At 40.3% G+C, this 24,181-nt stretch overlaps 1 protein-coding gene across 4 annotated transcripts in view; it reads right to left on the bottom strand.

Annotated features, from left to right (window-relative positions):
- Positions 1-24,181, bottom strand: part of ptprub (protein tyrosine phosphatase receptor type Ub) — a 143,044-nt gene that overhangs the window by 6,416 nt on the left and 112,447 nt on the right. The window contains exons 14-27 of one of the 4 annotated variants that reach the window (XM_029503380.1): positions 23,070-23,208; positions 22,058-22,081; positions 21,663-21,817; positions 20,810-20,997; positions 15,079-15,151; positions 14,897-14,973; positions 12,059-12,076; positions 10,471-10,507; positions 9,535-9,632; positions 6,766-6,882; positions 5,609-5,763; positions 4,723-4,858; positions 3,876-4,025; positions 1,999-2,313 (exon numbers count right to left, since the gene is read on the bottom strand). In XM_029503380.1, coding sequence (XP_029359240.1) covers positions 1,999-2,313; positions 3,876-4,025; positions 4,723-4,858; positions 5,609-5,763; positions 6,766-6,882; positions 9,535-9,632; positions 10,471-10,507; positions 12,059-12,076; positions 14,897-14,973; positions 15,079-15,151; positions 20,810-20,997; positions 21,663-21,817; positions 22,058-22,081; positions 23,070-23,208 — 1,682 coding nt within the window. Of the gene's footprint in view, positions 1-1,998; positions 2,314-3,875; positions 4,026-4,722; positions 4,859-5,608; positions 5,764-6,765; positions 6,883-9,534; positions 9,633-10,470; positions 10,508-12,058; positions 12,077-14,896; positions 14,974-15,078; positions 15,152-20,809; positions 20,998-21,662; positions 21,832-22,057; positions 22,082-23,069; positions 23,209-24,181 lie in introns of all 4 variants that reach the window. The other 3 variants (XM_029503382.1, XM_029503379.1, XM_029503381.1) reach the window with 3 other exon arrangements.

The following is a 24,181-nucleotide window of genomic DNA, read 5'->3' as shown; positions in this document are numbered from 1 at the left end:
TCATATCATATGTTGAATCTTTGTATGAATTCGCCAGTATGAGGCGCCGGCAACACTCATACTACAAATCCCATAAAGTTATTCACTACAACAGCTGCCATGCCAATAAGCTACCTGCAAGTTTCCCTGATGACACACCATTCAGGCATCTGTGGACGTTTTCAGTTGTGTACAAAAGGTGTCGTGTTTGTGGAGCTAAGAATTTTAATTTTTCACCCTTAGGGAGAACAAAATATTTGTAAGTCTATAAGTCTATTTATTTTGGTGGGGCAAACTGTTTCAGTTCATATTTTTATTCAAAACATGGCTAGTTTTAGTCTGTTTGGCCTGCAACCTAATGTGTGCTATGAGTTTTGGCCCCTTGTGTGATTGAGTTTGACAAACCAAATCTACACAATGGACATGTACATCTTGTACATTAAATTGTACATTACAGACACACATGATGCAAGATATGCTTATTCAGAGATTAGAGTATCTCCAGAACCGTCTCCAGTTGGGAACTGGTCATTAGTTGGCCTGAAAAAAGACATGAGGCACACATCTGTGCATGGTGCCCCACATCCATTTATCCATTAAAGGTCCAATTTTATTTTTTCTCTCACATGTTCTGCTTGGACAGCATTTCCATTACACCTGTCCCAAATGAATTATTCAGCAACATTTTCATTTCTGCACAACCATTCATCTGTCATTAAGGGGCTGAATGGCTGCCAACTTTGTTCAGCTTAATGTCAACAAAATGAAGTTCTTAATTATTGGCTGAACACATCTGTAGTCAACTTGTGTCAGCCTTTGGGTCTTTAACAGAGTGTGCTATATAGTCTTTAAAAAACTCAGACTATTTTACTTGCAACTATTCCATCAATGCTTGGCTGTAATAATCCATTCTTGTGTCTTCATCAGAATAACTCAACTATATATATTCTATTCCCATGCCATCTATTGCTGACTTTTAACAGTTTCTTTGGTATGGCACCTGATTATCTTGTAAAGCTTTTATGTGCTGTAAGAGCTCCAACCCAATGAATTAGCTTGTGCCGAAGCTTGAGATAGCAAATGCTTTTAAATGTCCTTTTAAACTGGAGAATCCATTTTATTATTTCAGTCATTTGGTGTTAGTGTTTCATTGTGTTTTCAATCATGAACTAGTAACTTTACACACACATGCATTTATTTATATGTGTTTGTGTGTGTGTAAATGTGTATACACGTACACACACACACACGCACATACATATATATTTATATATATAAAACACTTAAACACTTTTGTATAGGCCGTTATTTCATCAGTTCTCCACAGCATACAGCAGCAATTTCTCTTTGAACTCCACAGTAAATGGAGGTATCAAATATCATATTAAAGGTAGTTACAGCCACAAAGTGGCACTACCAGTTTTGTTTTCCCAAGACTAAAAAGAGGCTTTTATTTGGTCAAAACACCTTTGGTCAAAACAGCTATTGACAGAACTCATCTATTAGCGTCTATAAGAATGGAGGCCATTATTTGAGGAAATGTGATTCAAACTGCATTCCCTATGTTCAAACTTTGTTTTCATATATTCCATGAACTGTATAAATAATTTCCTTAATGGCTTGCCACATATATATATGTATGTATTTATAAGTGTTAACAAGGGAATATTGCAGCACAGAGAGAGACATATGCTCATGAGAAAAAGTGGAACGCCAAAAAAAAAAAAAAGCCCTGAGATGTGGCTGGAGGGAAGACAAGCCTACTCTTCAGATATGTAACTTGAGGAGGGAGGAAAAACTGGGGCGGGTGTTATCTAGTCATGCCTTGAGATCAATGTGGTCAGGGATCAAAGCCCAACCAAATGGCATGGAGGAACTAATCCTGAGCAGTGCAAGATACAGAAACAGTGAGGGGAGGATATTTCAAGAAAACCTTCAGTGAAGTTCAGATAACCTCCAAACTATGATTAGAATGTTTTACAGTAAACAGTGACTCCTCCAAACCATAGTTACACTTACCCAGGCAGAGTTTGACTGGTTAAGTTGGTTAAGCATGACAACTGCAGTGCAGCCGTAGTCAAAAACTAGTCTCCAAAAGTCTGCAGTGGTACCAGGCAGAGGGTGAGGGGTCACGATGAAGGCAGCCTGCCGATGAAAGCTGTCTGCAAGAGCAGCATTGATGTAATTGTTGCTCTCCCCTTCTGTTGTAACCAGGAAGGCCAGGGCGCGATCAGGCGGCAGAACATCCATGCTGCGGTTCTTCTCTCTGTTTCTTGGCAACAGAGCAATGCTGCATTCTTCCACATCCAAGTGAGGGGTCACAGAGTTGAGTGTCTGCAAAATGAAAATGTTAAATAGGTGAGATGACAGAGAGCATAAGTACACATGAAGTAGCAACCATTAAAAAGATGGGAGGCGTGAGGCATGGTGAGATTCAGCGGCAGACTCAGAGATTCCGGAGAAGAGAAAAAAAGAAAACTAAGTGAATTAGACAAAAGCAGGGAAGTTTAGCAACACAGTGGATGCTACAAATATAATAATGTCAATTGAAAGAATCTTTAATACTCAGAACGTAATGCTGACAAAATTTATTTGAGTATAAAGCATATATTCGGCTAAATGTATAAAAGCAAATGTAATCAAGTAAAAAAAATAATAATCAAAAGGAAATATTGCATTCAAATTTTCTTTGATGAGATCTCTGTTCATTTCACTGTAATTACATGAGACAACTTGAAAAAATTATTTGGATCATTAATACAGCACATCAATAATAGATCTGTGACTTGCTGATCTCAGTCCTACCAGTTTGCTGTCTACAGGATGACAGTAAAATAAGCAAACACGAAGATAAGTAATGTATTCCTTTGTTAAGAACTAAATTTGTGTCCTACAACACACTCCAACATAACGTACCATGCCTAATCCAAAGCACTACATCAATCACTGTTCCTGTGTCGTAAACAAGGATAAGACTGTGTAAAATTAACACACGTTTATGAGCCTTTTCCTGTGTTACTTTGAAATGCTAAACCTGGAATCAATGCGGAGGCTGCTGGCTGAGCAGCAGAGGAAGGTGGATGAGGCAGGTAAAGTGTGGGTGAACGCAGCTGGCTCCCTTCTTTCCTAATCAGCATCTAATGTTCTGAGATTGCATTCCTACAAACCAGGCAGATAATTTCATTGACATATACGCAGTATCAAAAGGGAAAATCGCACTGCATAAACACACACAAAAACAAATATGACGAATGTTCTCTTTCTTCCCGCATGCTCGTGACTTTAAATTGCCTGTACTATCAAGGATATTTCCAGAACAGGGCAGATGTAGTTGTCACCTGTTTATGCAACTGTGTGAATACCAAGCAGACTGTTTGTGACCTTCCTGAGTAGCTACGGCATACAAAACACAGAGAATATATGCAATACAGATACAATGTGCAATAATCCCCATAGTGCACGTATACAATAAATTATTTAGTTGTCTATAGTGTGACTGTATTGTCTGTCACCCATCTATCACCCTTTTGTCCGTTATACACTTACAATATTAACAGCAGAAACAGTGTTTGACATGTACAAATAAAATATGCATGCTGTTATTAGGTAGCATTAGTAGTATTCCAACACATATAACACTTGCCAAATTAGTAACAGTATTGCTGTCACTAATTTTAACTGTAGCTGCTGAGGTGCTACAGGAGTTAAGTTCCATTAAGTTAATGAAAGAAACTTTGTTGACACTATTAAATAAACCACATAATGAATGCAAATTACTTTGCGTTGGCTGTGCAATTAAGAATATGAGTTTTTATGTTTCATATATGAATGACTAAACCTCTATAGAAAAATGAAACTGAGCGTAAAAAGTTAAATCTGTTCTGCACAACGCTGACCTGAAACTCCTCCCGTAACTGAGAGGAATTACTCTGGGAATCAATTCGCAGCATCTCCTTGTAGGTAACGGCAAACTCATTCACCAGGATGGCTGTCTCTCCGCAGAGACAGGCCTCCAGAATGGCATCGTGGATAAAAATATACTGCTCCTGAAGGGACAACAGCAAACACGGTTAGATGCACATGCCTGGGCTTCACGTCAGGTAAAATGTTGTAGTGTTACATGGTCCCAAACAGTGAACCTGACATTGCAAAGGAGGCAGGTTAAAACAGAAGAAGATTACAAACAGCCTTTGGGCAGCTGTGATAAACACACGTAGACGCAAATAAAAAAATAAAAAAAAAGAAGATCAGAAGACTTTTTTTAAAAACAAAAGTGCTGTCAAAGTACAAACATTGGTAATGTATCAAAGCTGGGAATAAATCAATATTTCCTGAGTAAACAAACACATGTTGTGAGTATTAGATTAGGCCTCCCTGCCACAAATGTAATAAACAGCAGTGTTGGATTTAAATAATAAGGAGTGAATATGCCAATCGTCTCCACATCTAAAGAACATAATCTATGCTTACAAAAGATACGAAGAGACAATGTGTGTCTATTCTCTAAAACTATTGCAATGACCTTTAGTTTAGTCCCAGAGGGGAAGCATGATAACACACTCCTTGCTCTTTGAATTTGAACAACGAGAAAGGAAAACAAATGCTTTTTAAGCCCGACTCTTCAGAGGTTCTCCACGAGGACTGAGGTCATGTGAATTTGTCCACAGTTTCCACCTCCCGCACATATAAATTCAAGAAAATTGGAAGAAATGAGCGTTTGTTTGTGCATGCGGTCAACCTGACCTCTGTCTGGATCATGTTGATGCGTCGTGAACAGAGGGTTTTGACACAATTGTAGATATCCACTACGCCTTCACACTCTGCCATGTCCAACATGACATCCAGCACAATGTAGCAGCCAGTGCGGCCCGCCCCCACACTGCAATAACAAAAAATACATCTTTCATAGGGAATCGTGCACATTTTACTAGTTCGTGAAGCAGTTTGGAGGAAAATTGGTGTCTGCTCAGAAGCCTGTTATTAGCAAGTTATTAGCAGTATCTGATTTAAAAGAAAATGGGAGAGTCTTGAAGGCGACTACAATGTACAAGGCAAGGGTCAAGTGAAAGTTGGAATTAGCAAAGCTAGCACATCCACCACGGGCCAAATGGAGGATCTGGTTGAGGCCTTTGATTTGAAGGTATCATGCGTTGTTTTTTAAAACTCTATTCAAATTTAAATTAGCTTAACAATAGTAGTATGTCATATTTTATCTTTATTCAGTATATTCAGTAAATCAGGGGTGTTCCCCTTCTTACTGCCTTTTGCATTTTGAAAAATTTTGACCTGATACAAGACAGACAATTATGGTTAGATTCTAATTTCTATGTCAAACAAAGATGTAAATCTTTGTAAACCTTAAAACAAGTCTTCATGTGAGAAGACTTTTATTTATAATTCATTCTCCAACCGCTTATCCATTTCTGGGTAATGGGGGCGCTGGACTTTTATTTATAATATTGTTAGCAAATCTAAAAATTATCCTTCGGACATTCACTGCCTTCAGTTACTTCACTACACCTGTGGTACTAAATCTCACAATAGAAGTTACCGTTATATATTTAACATATTACGAAAAATAAATTGCAATTACAAATAGTTTCCTAGAACTGCAGATGCGTCTCCTTACCTGCAGTGGACTACCACCGGGCCAGCGTCTGGAGGTGTGGAGGCTTTCACTCTTCGTATAAAGGCCAGCAGTCCAGTGGCATGATACGGCACACCGTGTTCAGGCCAAGATGTGAAGTGGAACTGACGCACCTCGTGCTTGGTTGAATATCCTCTCTGTTGACAAATTGCACGCATTAGGGTTTCATGTGAAACACTAGACTTATATATTATGCATCTCGACCATAGTAGCCCTCAGGACACGATTTCGTCAAAGGCTCACTCCCATCTGTTCACAGTCACCCCCCTATGATATTCGCAAAAGATGTGGCAGATTTTTTCTTTCACTGTGAGGACAACCAGGGCATCATATATGTGGGGTGTTCGGTCTTCTCGGACAGTTGGGCCTCTGGCCATCACATGCTAGAAGCAGCTACAGTATGACAGACACACAGAAAGAAATTACTGAGGCTCAAAGGGGCTGGGAGGTTTCTCCTCTCTGCTGGGAGACTGCTGCAGTCACACAGCAATTTCTTCCTCTGTACAGAGATGACAACGCAAAGCCACACAAAGCAAAGATTTGTTGAAGACAGAAATCCAAAAAAGAAAGGGAAGGAGCTATAGGAAAACAAGCTGTCACCGGCTCCCAAATTTGTGCCGATTTGAATAAGCAGCAGTGTGTGCCCATGGAGAACAGCTGTGACAGCGTGATGATAATGCTGTGTTTGTGCCACTGTCACTCCAGTGTTCCTCTGAACCAGTCCATACAGAGATCCCCTGAGAGACTGACAGGATGGAGGCCACCGGGGGCACTGACACTGCGAGAGCTATGTTAGAAAGACAGCAGGGGTATTCACAAATCTGCTGGGGTTAATTCCTCTAAATTTAACATGCGCACGTCAAGCCCATCAGCACTAAGTCCTGCCAAGTATCTAATCTGTTCTATTAATGCACTAGTTCCCATTTTAATTCTTGCCTCTCCAGGTTAACAGGAATACGTAGAAAACTTCCATTACTTATTTATATATTAGTACATCACAGAAAGAAAGAGAAAGATTATGCAGCTTGGAGCAGCACTGCATTATTATGCTTTTTACCCTCAGAGACTGAGAATATTCTATCGCATATTAACAAATGCAAAAAGAGGTCTGAGAAATTGTAAATCTTGGGTAAACTCACCCTCTCCAAGGCGAAGGTACGAACTGTGTATTCAGCCAGTGTCTCCGTCTTAAGCAGAGTGATTTTAATGTCACCATACATCTCGCTGTCATCAGGCCAGTATTTACAGCACTTCACCTGTTCATCAAATGGGAAGCGACAAAGTGAAACCTCACATCAAGGCAACTTTAGAAGATGCAGCATGATATCATCTATTTGATACAGTGTTGTGCTGTTTTGACATTTTCAAAACACGGTATACTCATATCTGCTCCATCCCATGATATGAAGGATAACTCTGACTTGGAAAAGCTCCTAATGATTCAACATAACAGGTTTTCAGGAGCAATATCGCTACATCTCTTTATGAATAAAGCGTTTTATTAATTCATAAATATAAGAACTGACCAGACGAAAATTTGCAGCACAAAATAGGCAACAAGTCTCTTCCCTGCATTTGAACAGCTGGTAAGGTTCTTTAGGTTAATGCGCTCCTGTTGACTATGTCAATTTAAATAAAGGTAGTGTTATTATCGTATTTAATGGAACAACCGCTTTATTTTGCTCATATAATGGGCTTCATCCTTCAAAGAACCCAGCCCATTATGATGTTGCGTGCCATCTTCCAGTTTTGTACTTGTATAAAAGTATTTTTCATTGTATTTTGGAATTTAAACAGGTATTGAAATGTAATGATTGCAAAAGCAAATAATAGCATCGTATCTTGACAAATTTAGTTTTAGCAATGTATTCAAAAACAAAAGATTTCTATCTTAGAATAAAAGGATAATGATAATATATATATATATATATATTGAACTTCATTTTGTAGTTTAACTAGAAAAGGGAAATGGTGATGGGAAATTTAATAAACCTTATATGCTTACGCCTCAAATGTTGCACAAGAACAAAAACAACCTGCTCCTCTGCAGATATTTCATCTTGCAGGGTATAGAAAAGAAAAACACAATAATCACATAATGGTGAGAAGAATAATGAACAGGACAGCAGCAATCTTTTTTCACCAGCATCGGGCACAAAGGCGGTAATTTGTATTTATCTGATACAGCTTTTATTTTGATTCAGTCACACAGGCCAGTCAACATTTGTTGACTGCTCCCTGAATTGTTGGGATGGAGAAGCAAATTGGATGTAGGGCCACTGCTGGAAAATTGGTGTCATTTTAACCACTGAGGTATTATGTTTCTCCTGCTGATGAATTCATATGCTTCAGGTACAGGCTCGGCTTCAGTGTAGACATTAAAACGTGTAACTCATTAAAGTTTACATACACTCATCACGGGAATGAGTGTCATACTGTATTTATTTGCAGCTTTTAATGATTTATTTGAATTCTTCTTTTTCCATGGTGGAATGATTATACAACGTGCATTTTCAATGATTTTAAAAAACAAGAAATAGGTCCACAAGTTTGAATTTATTTTGGTTTTCTCTAATCCACACACAGTCAAAATTATACATACAGGCTAAAATATTTGGTTAAATGTCCCTTAGCAAGTTGGATATTTGACCACTCTTCTTGGCAGAATTGGTTAATTCAAATAGATTAGTTTCCTGGCATGGACGCCATGGACTGAGAAGGTGCCGACCTTGGTGAATCTGAGGAATTTGGAGGTACCATGATGGTACCATGATGCTACCACCACCTTGCTTTGACAGCTGATACAGCATTCTTAGGTTTGAAAGCATCACCTCGACTCCTCCAAACATACCTCTTGTGAAACATACTTTCTCTCATCTGACCATAAAACTTTTGTCCAGAAGGCATTTGGTTTGTCCATGTGGGCATTTCTAAATTTCAGTCGAGCTTGAGCTTCTTTCTTGATCAGCAGCCTCTCAGTGTATGGTGATTTAAACCTTCACTGTGGACCGTGATACTGGTGTTCCAACAGTTTCAAGTTCATGGCAGGCTTGAGCCTTAGAGGTTCCTGAGTTGTTCCTGAACATCCTAACCAATTTCCTTTCATGTAACGGTGGCAGTTTGGGTCGTCTTCCAGTCCTTGGCAAAGTGGCGACACATCTAAAGAACTTGTACTGAGGTACAATTGTATGAACTGATGATCTTAGAATCTGCTGTTGTTTATTATTGGCTCCAAAAGACTTTCTCAACTTGTGTAAATCTACAATTCTCCTTCTTAGAGCTTCACTGAGTTCCTCGGACTTTCCCATTCTTCTGAGTACAGATCAATCCAATGAGTGCTGTCAAACAATTCCTTTTTATGCTGGCAAAGAGAAGCTGCAGTCAGTTATGAACACTAATGAGAAATTAATAGAGCTCGGCCTTGTCAAGTTAAAAGACATTCTAAAACCTTCAGCACCACTTATTAAAATATTTTGGTTAATGTGTGTATATATTTGAGCCTGAATGTATAATTTTGACCCTTTGTGGATTAGACAAACCAGGGATAATCCATGTGACATATACGGAATACGGCCGACTAAAAATGGAACAATAATGAAGAGACATTGGGTAGACCTGCAAAAAAAAAATGTAATTAAATTAAATAAAAACATTTCGATGATTCTTGATATTCAAATTCCACCAAAGGCATGTGGTACAAAAAGTTAAAGGGAGTTTGACAGCTTGTGAAACAAACTTTTTTTAAGAGTTATGTGACAGGGTTGTTACTGGAGTCACTAGTATGCAGCTAGTGTGTAGAGAAGACATTAAAGGCTTTTTCAAATAAACATCAAAATGTGTCCAAATGTAGGGTGTCACTGAGCACTATGTGGTGACAGCACGGTGTTGGGGAGGGGAGAGTCACTTACCCTGCCAACTTCCACCAGCTTAGTGATCATGACGATGCTGAAACAATTTTCTTGCCATACCATCCTCCAAAAATCATACAGAGTCTCCTGCTTGGGTCCTAGTGGAAAGAGATAAATAGCAGAAAGAGACCAAGAAGCTTGTCCTCACTACAAAGGAGTTCTTGCTGCTGTGAAATCTGGTATTATTTTGACCCGAGACTACCATCAATAGAGTTATTGGGGGGCACAGGTAGGAGGAAAGGGGCAATGGGTGACAAAACAACAGCAGCAGCTCGTCATGAAAGCTCACAGGACTAATAGTTGCACATGGCCATATGGTGGAGGACATGTTTAGGAAGCCACATACAACTAGAGGTTAACGTAGGAAATAAACGTTCAGATACACAAAAATACTGCAGAGATTTTTTTTTTTTTGGTTTGTTTGTTTGTTTGTTTCATCTGCTGCTCTAACTGGGGAAAATGGATGCTGGTGCTCAGTAAGCAGATGAGCATACCTTGAGTGACATTGTGATGGGGGCTTTGTAGAAACTGACACTCTTCTGAGTATAAAAAATTTAAATACTCTCACACAAGCAAACACACACATACACACAGAATCCAACAATCCATTAGAAGCAGCTTTGTGTTTGAGTGTGAGTGTGGAATTACATTTTCTCTCTCTGACAATAAACACACCACTCCACATGTCGGAGAGACTGAGAAGCTATAATCAATGTGCTGAATTATTCACCTCTTCTCATGATTAATTCACTGATGTAATGAGCACAATATTGGTGGATTGGTAGCTGCAAAATCACCTTCGGAATTGGCCATGAAGATGGTTTTGGCCGGTACATGAGCAGACTCAATGGTTGGATCATCTTCAATTTATTACACCAACCTCACCATCGTTAGTCCATACACACAAACACACTATAGCCTTGCTGGGATACTCACCCTGAGTGGCGATGAAATGGTTGGATCGATGGTAGCCCTGAAAGAGAGAAGAAGGACGACATGCTGAGTAAGTCATCTGTGCCTCAGGCACAGCTGTATGGGAGGGTCTCTCTCTGTCTCGCCCCTATTATTTTTGGTTTAATTGCCCTTTTCCTCTGCATTCTGCTCTCCAACTGACCCAATGTCCGCAAATGTGACACATTTCCTGTGCAATTTCCATGCACTGTATGTCCTATTGCTCACTCAATGCCATGTTTTTGAACAAAGAGAATCCACAGAGAGTTCAGAGCAGTTGAGGCAACAAATTGTAAACACTGCTTGTTGAAATACTGCTGATGAATCTACAGAAAAGCCATTTCTGAGCCGCGTGAGTTGACTGAACAATGCCTGAATCCCTTTGACAGCTTAATAAAGATATGATAAAGAAACTAAAGGCGCACACTCTTCAATTTCAGATGTCCAATTTATTTATCAAACGCTCGTTTAGAGTGCTGTCCCAAAAAAAAAAGAAAAAAAGAAATGCATTTCTGTTGTTGGAGCCATATTTACTATATCTGAGGCAATGTATTAACAAACTGAGACCACATTTCCCCCCCTCTTCTTTTTCCATTTATTTTCTCTTGTTAATTTGAAGAGTATCTTACACAGGTTTCACATGTATGGACAACGTTTTCAACAACATAAACAATCTTCTCGTGCAAACTCTTGTACGTGGAGAGAAGCGTTTTGAGATCCTTTATATCAAAGGGTGTGACAACCTCTGATATAGAAAGGCATTTTCATACAGTGAGCATGGGATGACAATGAATGAACAATGAGATGCCACCTCTACAGCCATGAGGACAATAAACATGGAAAAGGTCACCCTCGGGACTTTAAGCACTTCAAGGGCGAAAAAACTGTTCCTCCTGAAAGTGAATGCTGATTATCTCACCTTATGAGCTAAGTGTCTATGAAAACATCACCAAGAAAACCACATGGAGGTTGTGGTTCACTGTGTGTTTCATTTTGAGAGGACCAGCTGGAAGAGTAATTGATGCTCAAATTACTTTGCATGACTCTGTGGAGCGGAGAAGACAGGTCAGGAAATATCCGAATAAACTCCCCGGCCCACCCGCTTTCATCACATCAGCATGAATGGGCAATCCACATTGATAAGAGGTCTTTATCATTTTGCAGAGGGCATCTTCCTAATATGTGTCCAATCCGTCCACATTGTTGGATAACCAAACTAAATTGCACCAAAGTCAGATAAATGGGGCCGTATTTAATATGGAGATGGGTGACCAGGGCTGTGAAGCCTACTATCCATAATTCCTCTGGCCCTAACCAAATACTATCAGCAGGATACCATCCATTTACTTAAGACGGCCAGCGGAGTAACTACACTTCCTGGGTGTTGGCCACTGAGAACTAACAAAAAAAAAAAAAAAAAAAACTGAAGGATTTGTGAATGTGCACACACCTTGAACACATTGACCTTTGAGCATTTGTGGATAGGGGCTGCGTGGCAAGAGAAGAGGGATAAAAGGGAAGAGAGCGAAAACAGAGCGATGAAAGGCAGAAGAATGAGCAGTGAAGTACTTACTTCCCTGTTAATCCGAATCTACAGGGTCCAAGGTCGAGGAAGTGGGAAGGGGAGTAGAAAAAGAAGACATATAGGCTAGTTAATGAAAGAAGCTTTTGGTAAATAGGAGTCATGGTCACAGATGGGAAGAAGTGTGTGTGTGTCTATAATCGAGTCTATTTATCAGTTGTATTCTTTTATATGTAAAAAGCTTCCTTTCATCAGAGCTGTGTGAGCGTGCTCTGATCAGATATGATTGACAGTGCCATGGGAAGAGGCACACAACCCCACAACTGTCTTTTTTTTTATTCATTCATTCATTCATTGAATTCTTATTTATGGTTGTTTTTTACTGTTTTATTGTTGTGACTGTCCTTTCGTACGTTGTGTTGTATATGTGTGTGTTTTCTACTGCAAGCGGAATTTCCCCTCGTGGGACAATAAAAATCTGAATATGAATCTTATTTGATTCCAACATTGCTAAACTTCAATAGAGCTGTGAAGTGGGACAAGATATCAGGGATGCCTGGTTTTGTAATTAAAAGTCACATTCATCTTTCCCAATAGACAATATTACTATGGAATGAAACTCTTCAGACTTGTCAGTACAAAAAAAAAAAAAAAAAAAAACAGTAGTGAAAGTACAAGCCTACACATATAAGCTTTGGGGAGAGGTGGTTTAACAGCTAAAACTCCCATGGTGCATTTCAGCATCCAATTACCAAGCCCAAAATTTTGTTAAATGTGCCAGTAATGGCATGCAGACAAAGACCACAGAATTGTTTTGTTCACAAGTTCAATGACAAAGCATTAATAAAATGGCCGCTGCTCTGATTCCTGTCCCCTGAATGGTTTGGCTTCCTCCTATGGAAACAGCAGCCAAGGCTCGTGGGTGCTGTTGTATTTACCTGATCTGCCATGCCTACCTGACTCCAAAATTACGCTTTTAAAACTGGTGGCCATAACAGCAACCTCTGTGGTGATTACGTGATGTAGGAGACTCCCATAATCCTATGAAAAACCTTGAAATGGGAATTTCAGAATAGAAGTCAAACCCTACCACTGGGCCTTTCTCTGGACTAACTGTGCTGGCACTAGAAAATATGTGATCTCGACATTTTTCCAGGGAAAAAAAGCTAGGACAAAAACTATCCATGCAGAACTTTCTGTGTGCATGTGGGTCCTGATTGCTGAGAGTAAGAAGCTGACTGCATGAAGACAAATGCTTATACATTAGGTACATTTACAGCAGTCAAAACTGATTAGCAGCCTAATGTGTGGATTTTTGGTTTTGTGATCATGCCTAAGTTGTTGGTAAAGCCCAGTTACTCTAAGGGTAAAGTCTAAAATTCCCAACAGCCACAGCACATTCAGCTGCTCTGCAAGCTGTCAAACATATGCAAAACTGTGCGACACACACCGCCAAAAAGCAAAGGCTCCACCATTAAGTGACAGAGAACAAGGTAACAGAGAGCTCACACTTTCCGACCTCTGTTTTGAAAAGGAAATAATGTTTCAAAGGGACAAAAACTTTTCCATTTAACCTCAGTTAAAATAATCACAGGCTGTCCAAAACATACCCAAACTGTGGCTACGCAGTTAATGTTCAGCTTGCCGGGTCAGCTTCATCAGGGAGTAACATCCCTGACACTGACACTGTAGTGGCTGCTGAGTGGTGTTTTCCCTCTAATGCCTGCACCTCCGCGCCCCTAATGCTAATGGAGACCCTCACAATAACTACAATCCTAACAGCAGGCCAGGTTTTTAATGCCTTCTCATTATAATGAACTCTCTAAAAGCATCTCGCTGTTAGCCATTCTCTACAGCGGCATAAAAGAGAGGCAAAAAGCTCTGTAGTGTCAAGTACTTGGATGATACAATTTAGCTTAAAGGAATATTTCAACCAAAATCAAGTAAAAAAAAAAAAAAAAAGTCAACTTTTACACCATTAAATATTTTCTCACTGAAAAAGAATGTTTCAAGTGTTTTTCAACTAAATTCTCTAAAAAAATTTTTATCACTCTTACATTATCTTTCAATCTCTTATCAGCCTGCTTCGTCTTCCCAAAGAGTGCCATATTTACTTTAAAGTTGTCCCAATGAAAAGCATGCAAAATAAATCTCATGAGATAAAGAAATTGTATCAGGCTTTCAGACCTCCCTTGACATAACTCAGATGACAAGCAACAACTGAGAAATATAGCAGGAAATTCACAAGGGACCCAAAATACAAGTTTCTTTCTACAGTATATCTGATAGTAGTTGCATTTTATTTCAAAATTGGAGCTGATTTCTTCAGTAACCTTTGCCTCTTCTACCATCTGGAAAAGCCTCCTCCAGTTTTTATGAATGAAAGCACACACGAATGAGACTGTGTGAGACACATTAGCAACATATACATGTATTTCTTATGATCAGTGAGAATGTTATTGTGGCACTGCATGTGTGGCAGACAGTTAAGGTGAACGGTGGAAAGGATCATCTCCTCCTGGCCCATCCACAGATTGAATAACATCAATCATGTCTATTTAATTTAGAGGGATTTGCGGCATCTTACAGAAAGGTTCATCTCCTCTGCAAGGCATTAAATTCAATGATTCCACGCCATTTTAATAAAAGTGATAGCAGTCTGGGTCAGGGATTCGGTGCAGCAATTGACAACCATGGCATCTGACAAAACACTGCTCAGTAGGGTGTTTGATTGGATGTAAGCTTCCAGCTGAAAGTGGGCCAGCAGACTGGTGGGTTTACAGAAATGGCAGTGATGGACTGTGGCTTTGCCGGGTGTGAGAGACTTAGCAGAGATTGACTATTTGTATCCCATGTCAAACAGAGGCAGAAAAACAAGATTGGACCTACGTCGATATAGTTAGCATTGATGTAGTCCGAGTTGGGGTCTCCCAGGAGAGGGTGAAGCTTGACTCTGTGGCGGTCATCTGAGAGAGATTAAAAAGGTAAAGACACGTTGAGATGTAAAAGGTATATAATATTTATTAAGTTGTTATGTTTGAAACAGGGTAAAATGGGTTGTAATGACTTACATCCCAGTAAAGTGTCGTGCCTCCCTTTGGTTTTGTCCTTCTTCTTTGTGCAGTCCCAGCCATCAAAGAAACTCTGTAGGGATGAAGAGATTCTGCTTTCAGACTTCTCAGAGAGTTCAACATGCATTTTAGTTTGTTGTATGGATGATAAGGAAATTTTTAGTTTGTGGGTTAATATGACAAGAGCCTATCAACACAACTCGTTGAAGAACGTTTTTGGTGCTTCGTATGTATTTTAAACAATGTTTTGAGCATTGCTGTTGTTAGATCCCCAAGCTCTCATTAATCATTGCGCCTATTCTTGTGAAATCCCTCATTTCCAAAAGGTTATAATTCTAGAGAAACACTATTACTGCATTCCTCCATCTATTATAGGCTCATTCAGGTTTATGCAGTCAATTATAATTAGACATCTCACAATTGTAGCATTTGTCAAACCCCTCCCCACAGGCTGTCGTTATCTTATCATGTTGTTGACAACATATCTTGAAACAGAAGGTGCTGCAAAGTTTGGAAATTGCAGAATATTGTGTTATAAGTGTTATAAATGTTGCAATTATTGTTTCAATAGTTTGGAGTGCTGTGTTTCTTCCAAAACTAACACAAGAGACAAAATGTGAGGAATGCATTAATGCATTAAAAACTGCTTGTTCTTTAGACTGATGCTTTTAGCTCGGAGTCTGAGAGTCAGCCTTCTCTGCGAGACAAATTTTTACACCTTTATGAGTCATAGGATGAAGTATTAAGAATGTTAACTGTTGTGTAACTTACTGAAGGTTTCTATATTTAAATGACTGCATGGTTACTGGATGACATTACTGTTTGAAAGAGTCAAAGGAGACAAATTTTCCTGAACCTGCTGCGTGACCGCTCAGTCGTATTATAACACGATACTCATCATTCACCTTACTGGTGAACGCTCTCACACGTTGCCATCAGCCACTTTTATGGGTCCACTGGGGCCAAATTAAGCCTGTAAAAAGCCCCTTGAATCTACAAACATGGTGCACACACATCCATAACCCGTTAACCTCTTTTGGTTTTCAGCCACTGGGGGAATTTGGTGAAACTGCCCAAGTCTGCATGCTGAGCAGAGGATTACACCGCAGTTCTCCCCGCAGAGCCAAGAACCAGGGAAATCTTGCCTCGGATTACAACCTCCTCCTCACTCCTCTTCTTCTTTTCGTCCTCTCTCTCTGATTTCCTCATTCCCTTTTCAACATTCTTCATCCTCGTTTCTCTCATTCGCTACTTTTTCTATCTTTCCCCTCCTCGTTTATGGCATTAGACCTCAAGAGTTCTCTATGTTTCTCTGCTCCCACCCCTCCTCTGCTCAGCCTTCCCTCTAGAGAGAAGAGAGAACAGGGAGAGGAAAAATACAAAAGTATGAGAGAGTCTCAGAATATTGAAGGGAAGGGGAACAACATAGGCCTGAGGTTGATTAATTAGAAAGCCTCAGGGATCAGCAGCAATGGTTGTTTAAGAGGATCACATAAAATGAGTACAGTGCAGTCCTACACAAAGCACAGTGTTATCGATATCACATCATATCATATGTGCATTATTGTTTCCCTTCAATGAAAAACCAATAGATGGCATGCGGTCCTCGACAACTTGACATTCTGTCACTCAACCTTTTTCATCTCACTTTGACCTGGACTATCTTTTCCCAAATAATAGTAATATATAAGAAATGGTGGTGGTGAGATTAATTATGAACCCTCATTCAGTCAATTCCCAATCCAAGATGTTTGAGATAATATATAAATTTAATAAAAATAAAAAAAAAAGTAAATAAAATGATGGTTTAAATCACATGGCCATCATCCACAGCTTCATTTATCAAAATAGCAAGGTATTTCTCCTCTGCCCCTCTTTCCTTGTACAATGGAAACATGATAAATTTCCATAGTCCATAGTCTGTCCTACCCTTATCTGTAGCTCCTGTAGCTCCGGAGAATATGGCCTTTGCTTCATTTCCAAATGACACTGCTAATATGAACTGTATAAAGACCTGGACCCTGTGCGACACTGTTACTTATTCTAGAGAGACAGTTCACTGCCCATCGGAAAAGTAAAAGAAACCCGCACAAGCACTCAAAATAAAACCAATATGACTGCAGTGACAGCAGCTGCCACACATACAAGCCCCTTTACAACTGACTGTAAATTTTTGATCAGTGTTTCTGCAGAACATAGGTATTCTTCAGGGAAATAAAAACCTGAACCTTCCAGGTGTGTGTAATTTGATACTCCTCATCATTTTCTTTCATAATAGAGCAAGACACTCCATCAAAACACACACTCGAGCACCGAAAGGGAGAAAAAGGAAAAAAAACAACAACAAAAAAACAAAAAAACAAAGAGGTGCGTATTGATTTTTTTTTTTTTTTTTTTGAGTGGAATGTGTTTTGCCTTTGAGGGACAATTTAATGAGTCTACAAGCAGAGTTCCAGAGGGGGAAACTATGAGCTGGAGACAAAAGACGTTCTCTTTTTTTCCACCAATGCCATAGGCTGTGGGTGACAGGGATGGACTTCTCTCCCGGGAGCGATCTAAATTCTCAGCCACAATCATTCCACTGGGGAAGGCCATTCAGAGATATGGGCCCTTCATTATGTGCCATGAAGCATACAACTAGAGACAGCAGTCACTACAACAGCGGGACGAGGAAGAGCAATGTTCTGGAAAAGAAAAATATTTGTACTGTGGTTCCATTCAGGGCTAAAACTCCATTGTGCATTGGCTGAATAAAAAAAAGAAAAAGAGAGAAAAAAAAAAAAACTTGCCAAGCAATTACCTGACAAGCGATTTAAATGCAGTCATGGTGCAAGCACAGTGGTGGTAAGTTCCTCAACAATAAGCTGGTGATTAATAGTAAGTGTCAATTAAAAGCATTTCTCCTCCATATTAATGTCAAGCCAGTTAAACTAAATCCTCGCTGACCGGCTTGATTTATATTGAGAGTAAGTTTTTAAGATCTGAGCATCACCAGATCATTATGGAAAATCACCAGACATCCATCATGAGAGTGTGTCATCCTCTCACCTCCAAATATCACTCCCGTCTGATACCTATTTCCTACATGCTTGATGTTTGTCACTTGTGTGAGAACTCGAACGACTGAAATGCCTTCGGACTGAACCCCACTGACTAGCCATCATTCAGGGAAGTGTGCAAGTTTGTGAATTACAGAGCATTTATGCTCTGCAGAGGAAGGTAAATACTAATATTGCAACTGAAAGGGGGTTATTTAGAGGATACAGGGTGAGGAGCAACAGCTCTCTTCTCATCCCACCCTTTCATCCTTCCTCCCTTAACACTAAACCCTTCCATACTCAGCTGTCCTCCACTTGCCAACCTACAATCTTTGAGCAAGGGACAGGGGACTCAACAGCTAGAGACACCTTGAGGGAGGTTTAACCTCATCAGACCTGCCATCACGGCAGAGATTTTCTTTGGACCCAAATGAGGATGATTTATTCATATGCTCAGCAACACTGTGATCCAGCTGCTTTTTTTAACCCTGTTAATTAATTTTAGTCGATGGTGAGGCAGGATGGATGATTGAGTGTTGGAAGATTGATGGCCTCCACTTACGCAAGTAGATTTAAACAAATCTGGCTCCTAGGCTAGAAGATTCATAACATGCGGTAATTGCACACAATGTTTCTTTCTGACAAAAAGCCAATGAAGATAATCAAACTGTTTTGGTTTGGACGACCACAGTACCCTCGGTATCATGTCCAGGAATATCACAAACTGGTGAGGGATGAAATGAAGGAGCTAAAAACACAACTTTAAGGGTCCAAAAAGTTTTTAAACACTCCATAGTCATTCTAAATCTTGCTGTGGACTATATCTGCAACTTATCTTCATCGTGTTTTTATTGAATTCTTACATTTTTATGTGTGTGTGTCTGCACTGCAAATCATTTTCTTTTAGGGAAAATAAGGTTGATCAATCACTCACACAGATGCTCCCACAGTGTAGTTTGGAAGTTGGCAGAAGTTTACATCCACCAAGAAGATCCTTAAAATTCAGTCGCACAGTTAACGTGGGGCTTGGCATAAGTCTTTTCTGCAATGGTCTTCTCTGACTGGTACAACTTCCATTGCTGAGAGTAGAAGTTCAAACATTCCCAGAACCATCAAAACGTGCCCACAGCACAGAGCAGCATAGTTTGCTGTCAAGGTTTTGAAGTTCTCCCAAAATACCTCCCCTACCTCCAAACAATGGTGCCAATTACAGTCTAATGCTCCAGCCAAGAAAGGCCAAGAGACTGACCTTCATCCCCTCCTGTGGCACCAAGTAGTACAATAAAAATCTCTTGTAGTCATAATTTCTGTTCTTTTAGTACCACACTTGTAGCTTTTATAACGTCCTGGTTTTTCCACTGCTGTGTTGTGAGTACCAGGTTAACCAGGCATGGAAGTACATCAGTGTAACCACGTCCCAAACCATATGTTGGAGCGGGACCTAACCCAGAAAACAATGTATGACTTTTCTGCAACTCTCAACATGCCCCGAGCAGTAGGTGAAAGAATGGGATCATTGATATCAAAAGCTAAAATATCGGCTTTTTCTACTTTATGTACATTTATTTACATACATTTTTTACTTCTCTGTGACTAACGGATGGACCGACCGACTGGCAGACAGACAGACGCACTGCAGGCTTTGAGTTTGATGATGAATTAATATGGGTAACAGTGAGACACCTATTAGTCATGTCTACAGACCAGCAGTTTTAATTAAGACAGCAACCATGTGCATCATTAAAAAAGCTGGCAAAGCAACTTCATGTCAATATCCCTTTTGCTATTTTAGCAGCAGAGAAACCAATCCCTACACTGACAGCATGGCTGAAGAGGATAAAATCACATCTGTTAACTACTCATGGGAATGTTTTCTGCACAACATGTAAATCGGAGAATCATCTCCATTGCTTTAAAAAGCTGGGCACACTTGAACCTTGATGTACAGCTGTTATAATGGCACATTGTTTCACACAGAATACGATTCTCTTCACTATGCATTTCAGTCAAACTAACAAACACACATCGAAGCTCTGTGCACACCAAGGGGAAAGGAAGGGCTGAGACAATCTGAGCTGAACGGCAAAAATCCAATTAGATGTATTTTTATGTGATATGATATCTGTCATTATTTTATTATGAAACTGTGGCTATATTTTGGTGACGATTAGAAGACACTGGCAGAGCCTGGTGTAAGGTAGGAGTTCAACATCTCAAGTCCTTCTACCACAACAGTTTCAGCATGACACTCTGAAAATACGAGACAGAGCAAGATTTTGGGTCCCAATACAGGCGGGACACAACACGCTTCTCTCTCCATGGAAACAAGATGCTGCAGCATTTCTGACAGTAGCAGCACGTAAACAAAAAGGAAGTTGCATATATTTGAAGCTGAGCAGACGCATTTACAATTACAGGGTCAGAATGAAGGCAAGGTTGTAATAATGGCTTTAAACATCTGCAGTTTGAATGTTCTTGACTCTAGTTTTCTCACCGCCTGTATGGTGTTCACGTAGCTGAATTTATAGTAAAAGTTGTTGGCTAAAAATTTAAACAGTGTGAATCTAGAACATTTTTTAAATAATATAGCCCAAATCCTCTTCAGTAATGTTCAATCAGACTTGATCCATGACACCAACAACAAACTGCTCTGAGTATGTGAGTGAGAGAGGAGTTTAATGATGACACTTCACCTCATACTCCTGCTTAAAGCCATAGCCCTCGGCAGTCTTCATCTGGTTGATATGCTGGAGAAGGTCTGCCACTCGGACTGCAGGGTGCAGCTGGCCTGTGTGGTAGGGGGAACCTTTACGTCCACACTGGTGCCTCGGGGAGCCTCCCAGCAAGCTGCTCGCCTCATTCACTGAACTACGAGCATCACCTGAAAGACGACACAATTGTAACTTTGGTGCAATTTCAGGTGTTAAAGTTCATGTGCAAGACCGATTATTGCATAAAACATGAGTCAGCTTTTGTGCACTGGTTATTGTTACTCGTCATGAGTCACTGCACACTGATATTCAGTACACATTACAGTTACAGGCTTGTCACTTTGATAAGGCTTGTCTCTGCAAACATGTCTTCATGTTAGATCTCGTGCAGATATGGCAGCAGCTCTGTCTCTGATGGTGGGTGAAGCAGACCAGGATCTGTATCAACTTTAGACTGAACACAAATGTTTCTCTTTTCGCTGACAGACGATATTGAAAGTAGGGCAGGATGAAAAGCGCTGACAACAATCACAAATAATTTCTTTTGATTCATTCAAATGTTACCTCACTTGTGAAATTCTCTCATTTCTTTGCAATCTTGCAATATTCTTTGTGTACCAGCAGGCAGTGAAAGCCGAGTGTACGGATGAATAATTTTCATGCACGGTGGTAACTATCTTCCTGAATTGTTCAGACATGGAAGGAATGAATGACAGCCATAGAGATTATAAAGTAGGATGATGTGTGTCAAGTTTGGAAATCGCATTATGTTGCTCAGGTACAATTGTAGGTTTGTTTACATTGTATTGTGCACATGCCGGTGCATTTGTCTTACTGCGTGTGCCACAGGTGTGTGCATCCATGAAGGACAGAGCCATTCTTTCATCCTCTTGTAGGGTGCTCTGGTCTGTGAAACTGCGCTCCATGGAGCCCATATGGCTCTTTTCCTGCCGATAGGTAATCGGTGTCTTATTCATGTTCACTGGTTTCCTATTAAAGTATGACGAAGAGAAAATGGAAAATAGGCATACAAGGGAGAAGGTGGATGGAGACAGAAGTGAGAGAGGCACAGAAAGAAAACATCATGTTCAGGAAAAAATAACATAGAGAAGATAAACAAAGTTGATTAAGTATTATGGTTTTCCCTCCATGACTTATGACAGCCAGAGCACAAGCATGTATATGATGGATCACAAGGGGATGGAAAAGCATAGAGGTGGTGTCACTTACGGATAGTAAGAGTAGTAGTTCCTTCTGGTAAGAGTGCAGGAGAAGGAGGGGGGGGGGAAAAAAATCAAGAGAAAGAAGAGATGTAAGATGAAAGCAATGTCAGCTGAGGGCAGAATGCATTGATTACAGCGAAAATGAGCACCATCCTGTTCATGAGCTCGGCTCTGCAGGTGGCCGCGTGACACATGGAAATGCATCAAGCAAATGCAATGTGAACCAAATTGCAGCGAGGCAGAAAAATGTGTGTTTCTTTCAATCGAATATGTCTCAGCGTTACACTTCAAGGACTACACCACGTGGATTCCTGTCACAGCAAATTTAGCAATCAATTCCCTAAGAGCGAGATTCATGGCGGATTAGCAGAGAAACCTGGACCAACATGTAGAGTTGCAGTGACTTTCAAAATTCAACTTCAATGAATTCCTGGCCTGGATATCGCTGAAGCCATTTAATTATGTTTCCTGCAGCCCCATAACTTCACATTTAGCATGGCAGGTTCTCTGGATTTGATTGTACCGTGTTTAAGTGAGGCCAACTATGCCTTGTTTGAAAAACTGGCCATAGCTGCAGCTAAGCAAATGCAGAGCCAGAGGTGTAGATGAGCTACTGTAGACTTTTGTGGGATAAGTGGCTAATAATCTCTAGAAGCACCTTTTCCCTACCAATTAGCATCTCATTTAAGGGTCAGGCCTCTGCTTGGTGTGCGTAATTAAGTGGCTAATTGAATTGCATCCGCCTTTAATTAAATACTTCACACTCAGATAGGCTCTGCAGATGAGAATTGTTTGGTCCCTCTGGTGCACCATAAGGGAGTGAAAACAATGCAGCTTCGGCTGTCAGTCCAGCATTTTGCCTAAACGAGCCTGACCTTTCACAAAGTTCAGCATGTATAAAAACTGATTACTGAAGTGCTCCAAAACAAAACACAAAGGGAAAATCAAGGTGGGAGATGCAGTATGATTTTGCATAATGAGGTACGTTCGGCACTAAACAGTTGTCAGCAGACATTTACCCTTTTTTAATGATGATGATGACAGCACCCAACAGAAGGATGAGGACTACTAGACCTCCGGCGCACACCCCGAGAATCAGCCCCATCTCCTCCGAGTGCTGAGACACCTCCAGAGCCTTGCGGTGATCTTTGCAGGCCACTAGCAGCGGAGATAAAGACATGATCATTAGAAAAGCATAATGCAAAATGGAGCAAATAAGGGAGTGGGGGTGTGGAACAAACACAAACATTGTGAATATTATAATATATAAAAACATATTTTAGCCTCACTACTTGTCTTATCTATTTTACAAATACAACTTCTGCCCTAGCCCTGCGATGGACTGGCGCCCTTTCCAGGGTGTAGCCTGCCCTCACCCAATGAGAGCTGCGATTATCTCCAGCACCCCCACAACCCAGAAACAGATACAGGGGTAGAAGACGAATGAATGACTCAATGAACTTCTTCCCCACTTGTAGACTTTTCACACGACAATGCAGACATTCACCTCCGTTACACCACTCAGTCAGTGAGGAGTCGTGAATGAAGACGCGATGCTTTGAACAAGGTAGGCAGTGCCTCTGTCTCCGTCTGAGTTTGCCAACAAACCAGCAGTCCGCAGAGATACGACGTGACAACTTGTATATTGACAAACAAAACGGCTGCCCCAGCTGCACAGAGGATGAGTTAGGGATATGTTTGTTTATCCGGGAGGTTTTCATCCAACTATTTTGAGTGCTCAAAATGTGTGCTGATGCTACAGAGACTGAATGAAGATGGGGGAAGGAACAGACTCCTAAAAATTGGTGTGGGAGATTTGCACAAGTATTGCCAATATGCCAAGATATGACAGGAGAGTCCAGTTTTCTTCCATCTGCTGTGCAGTTGTCCTTATGAGTCCTTATGATCGTGGTGTTGCACTTATGCATTTCTGTGCTATAGTTTGAGGCATAAAACTGTGACATGTAATTCTATTCAACGCTAAGTTAAATACGAAAATTTCCCCACTGACAAGTCATCCACACAGCCGTGCAATACAATCTCAAGGTGCCCTGATGAGTAAGAGCTACTGAGAGGTCGTAATCATAATAGCAGGTCATTCATTTCTCTGGAATAAATCATCATACTTATG

Source organism: Echeneis naucrates, chromosome 6, assembly GCF_900963305.1.
Source record: "Echeneis naucrates chromosome 6, fEcheNa1.1, whole genome shotgun sequence".
In the NCBI taxonomy this organism is placed as follows: domain Eukaryota; kingdom Metazoa; phylum Chordata; class Actinopteri; order Carangiformes; family Echeneidae; genus Echeneis; species Echeneis naucrates.
Note: the sequence above shows the minus strand (reverse complement) of the source record. Positions and strands in the feature narration are given on the sequence as shown.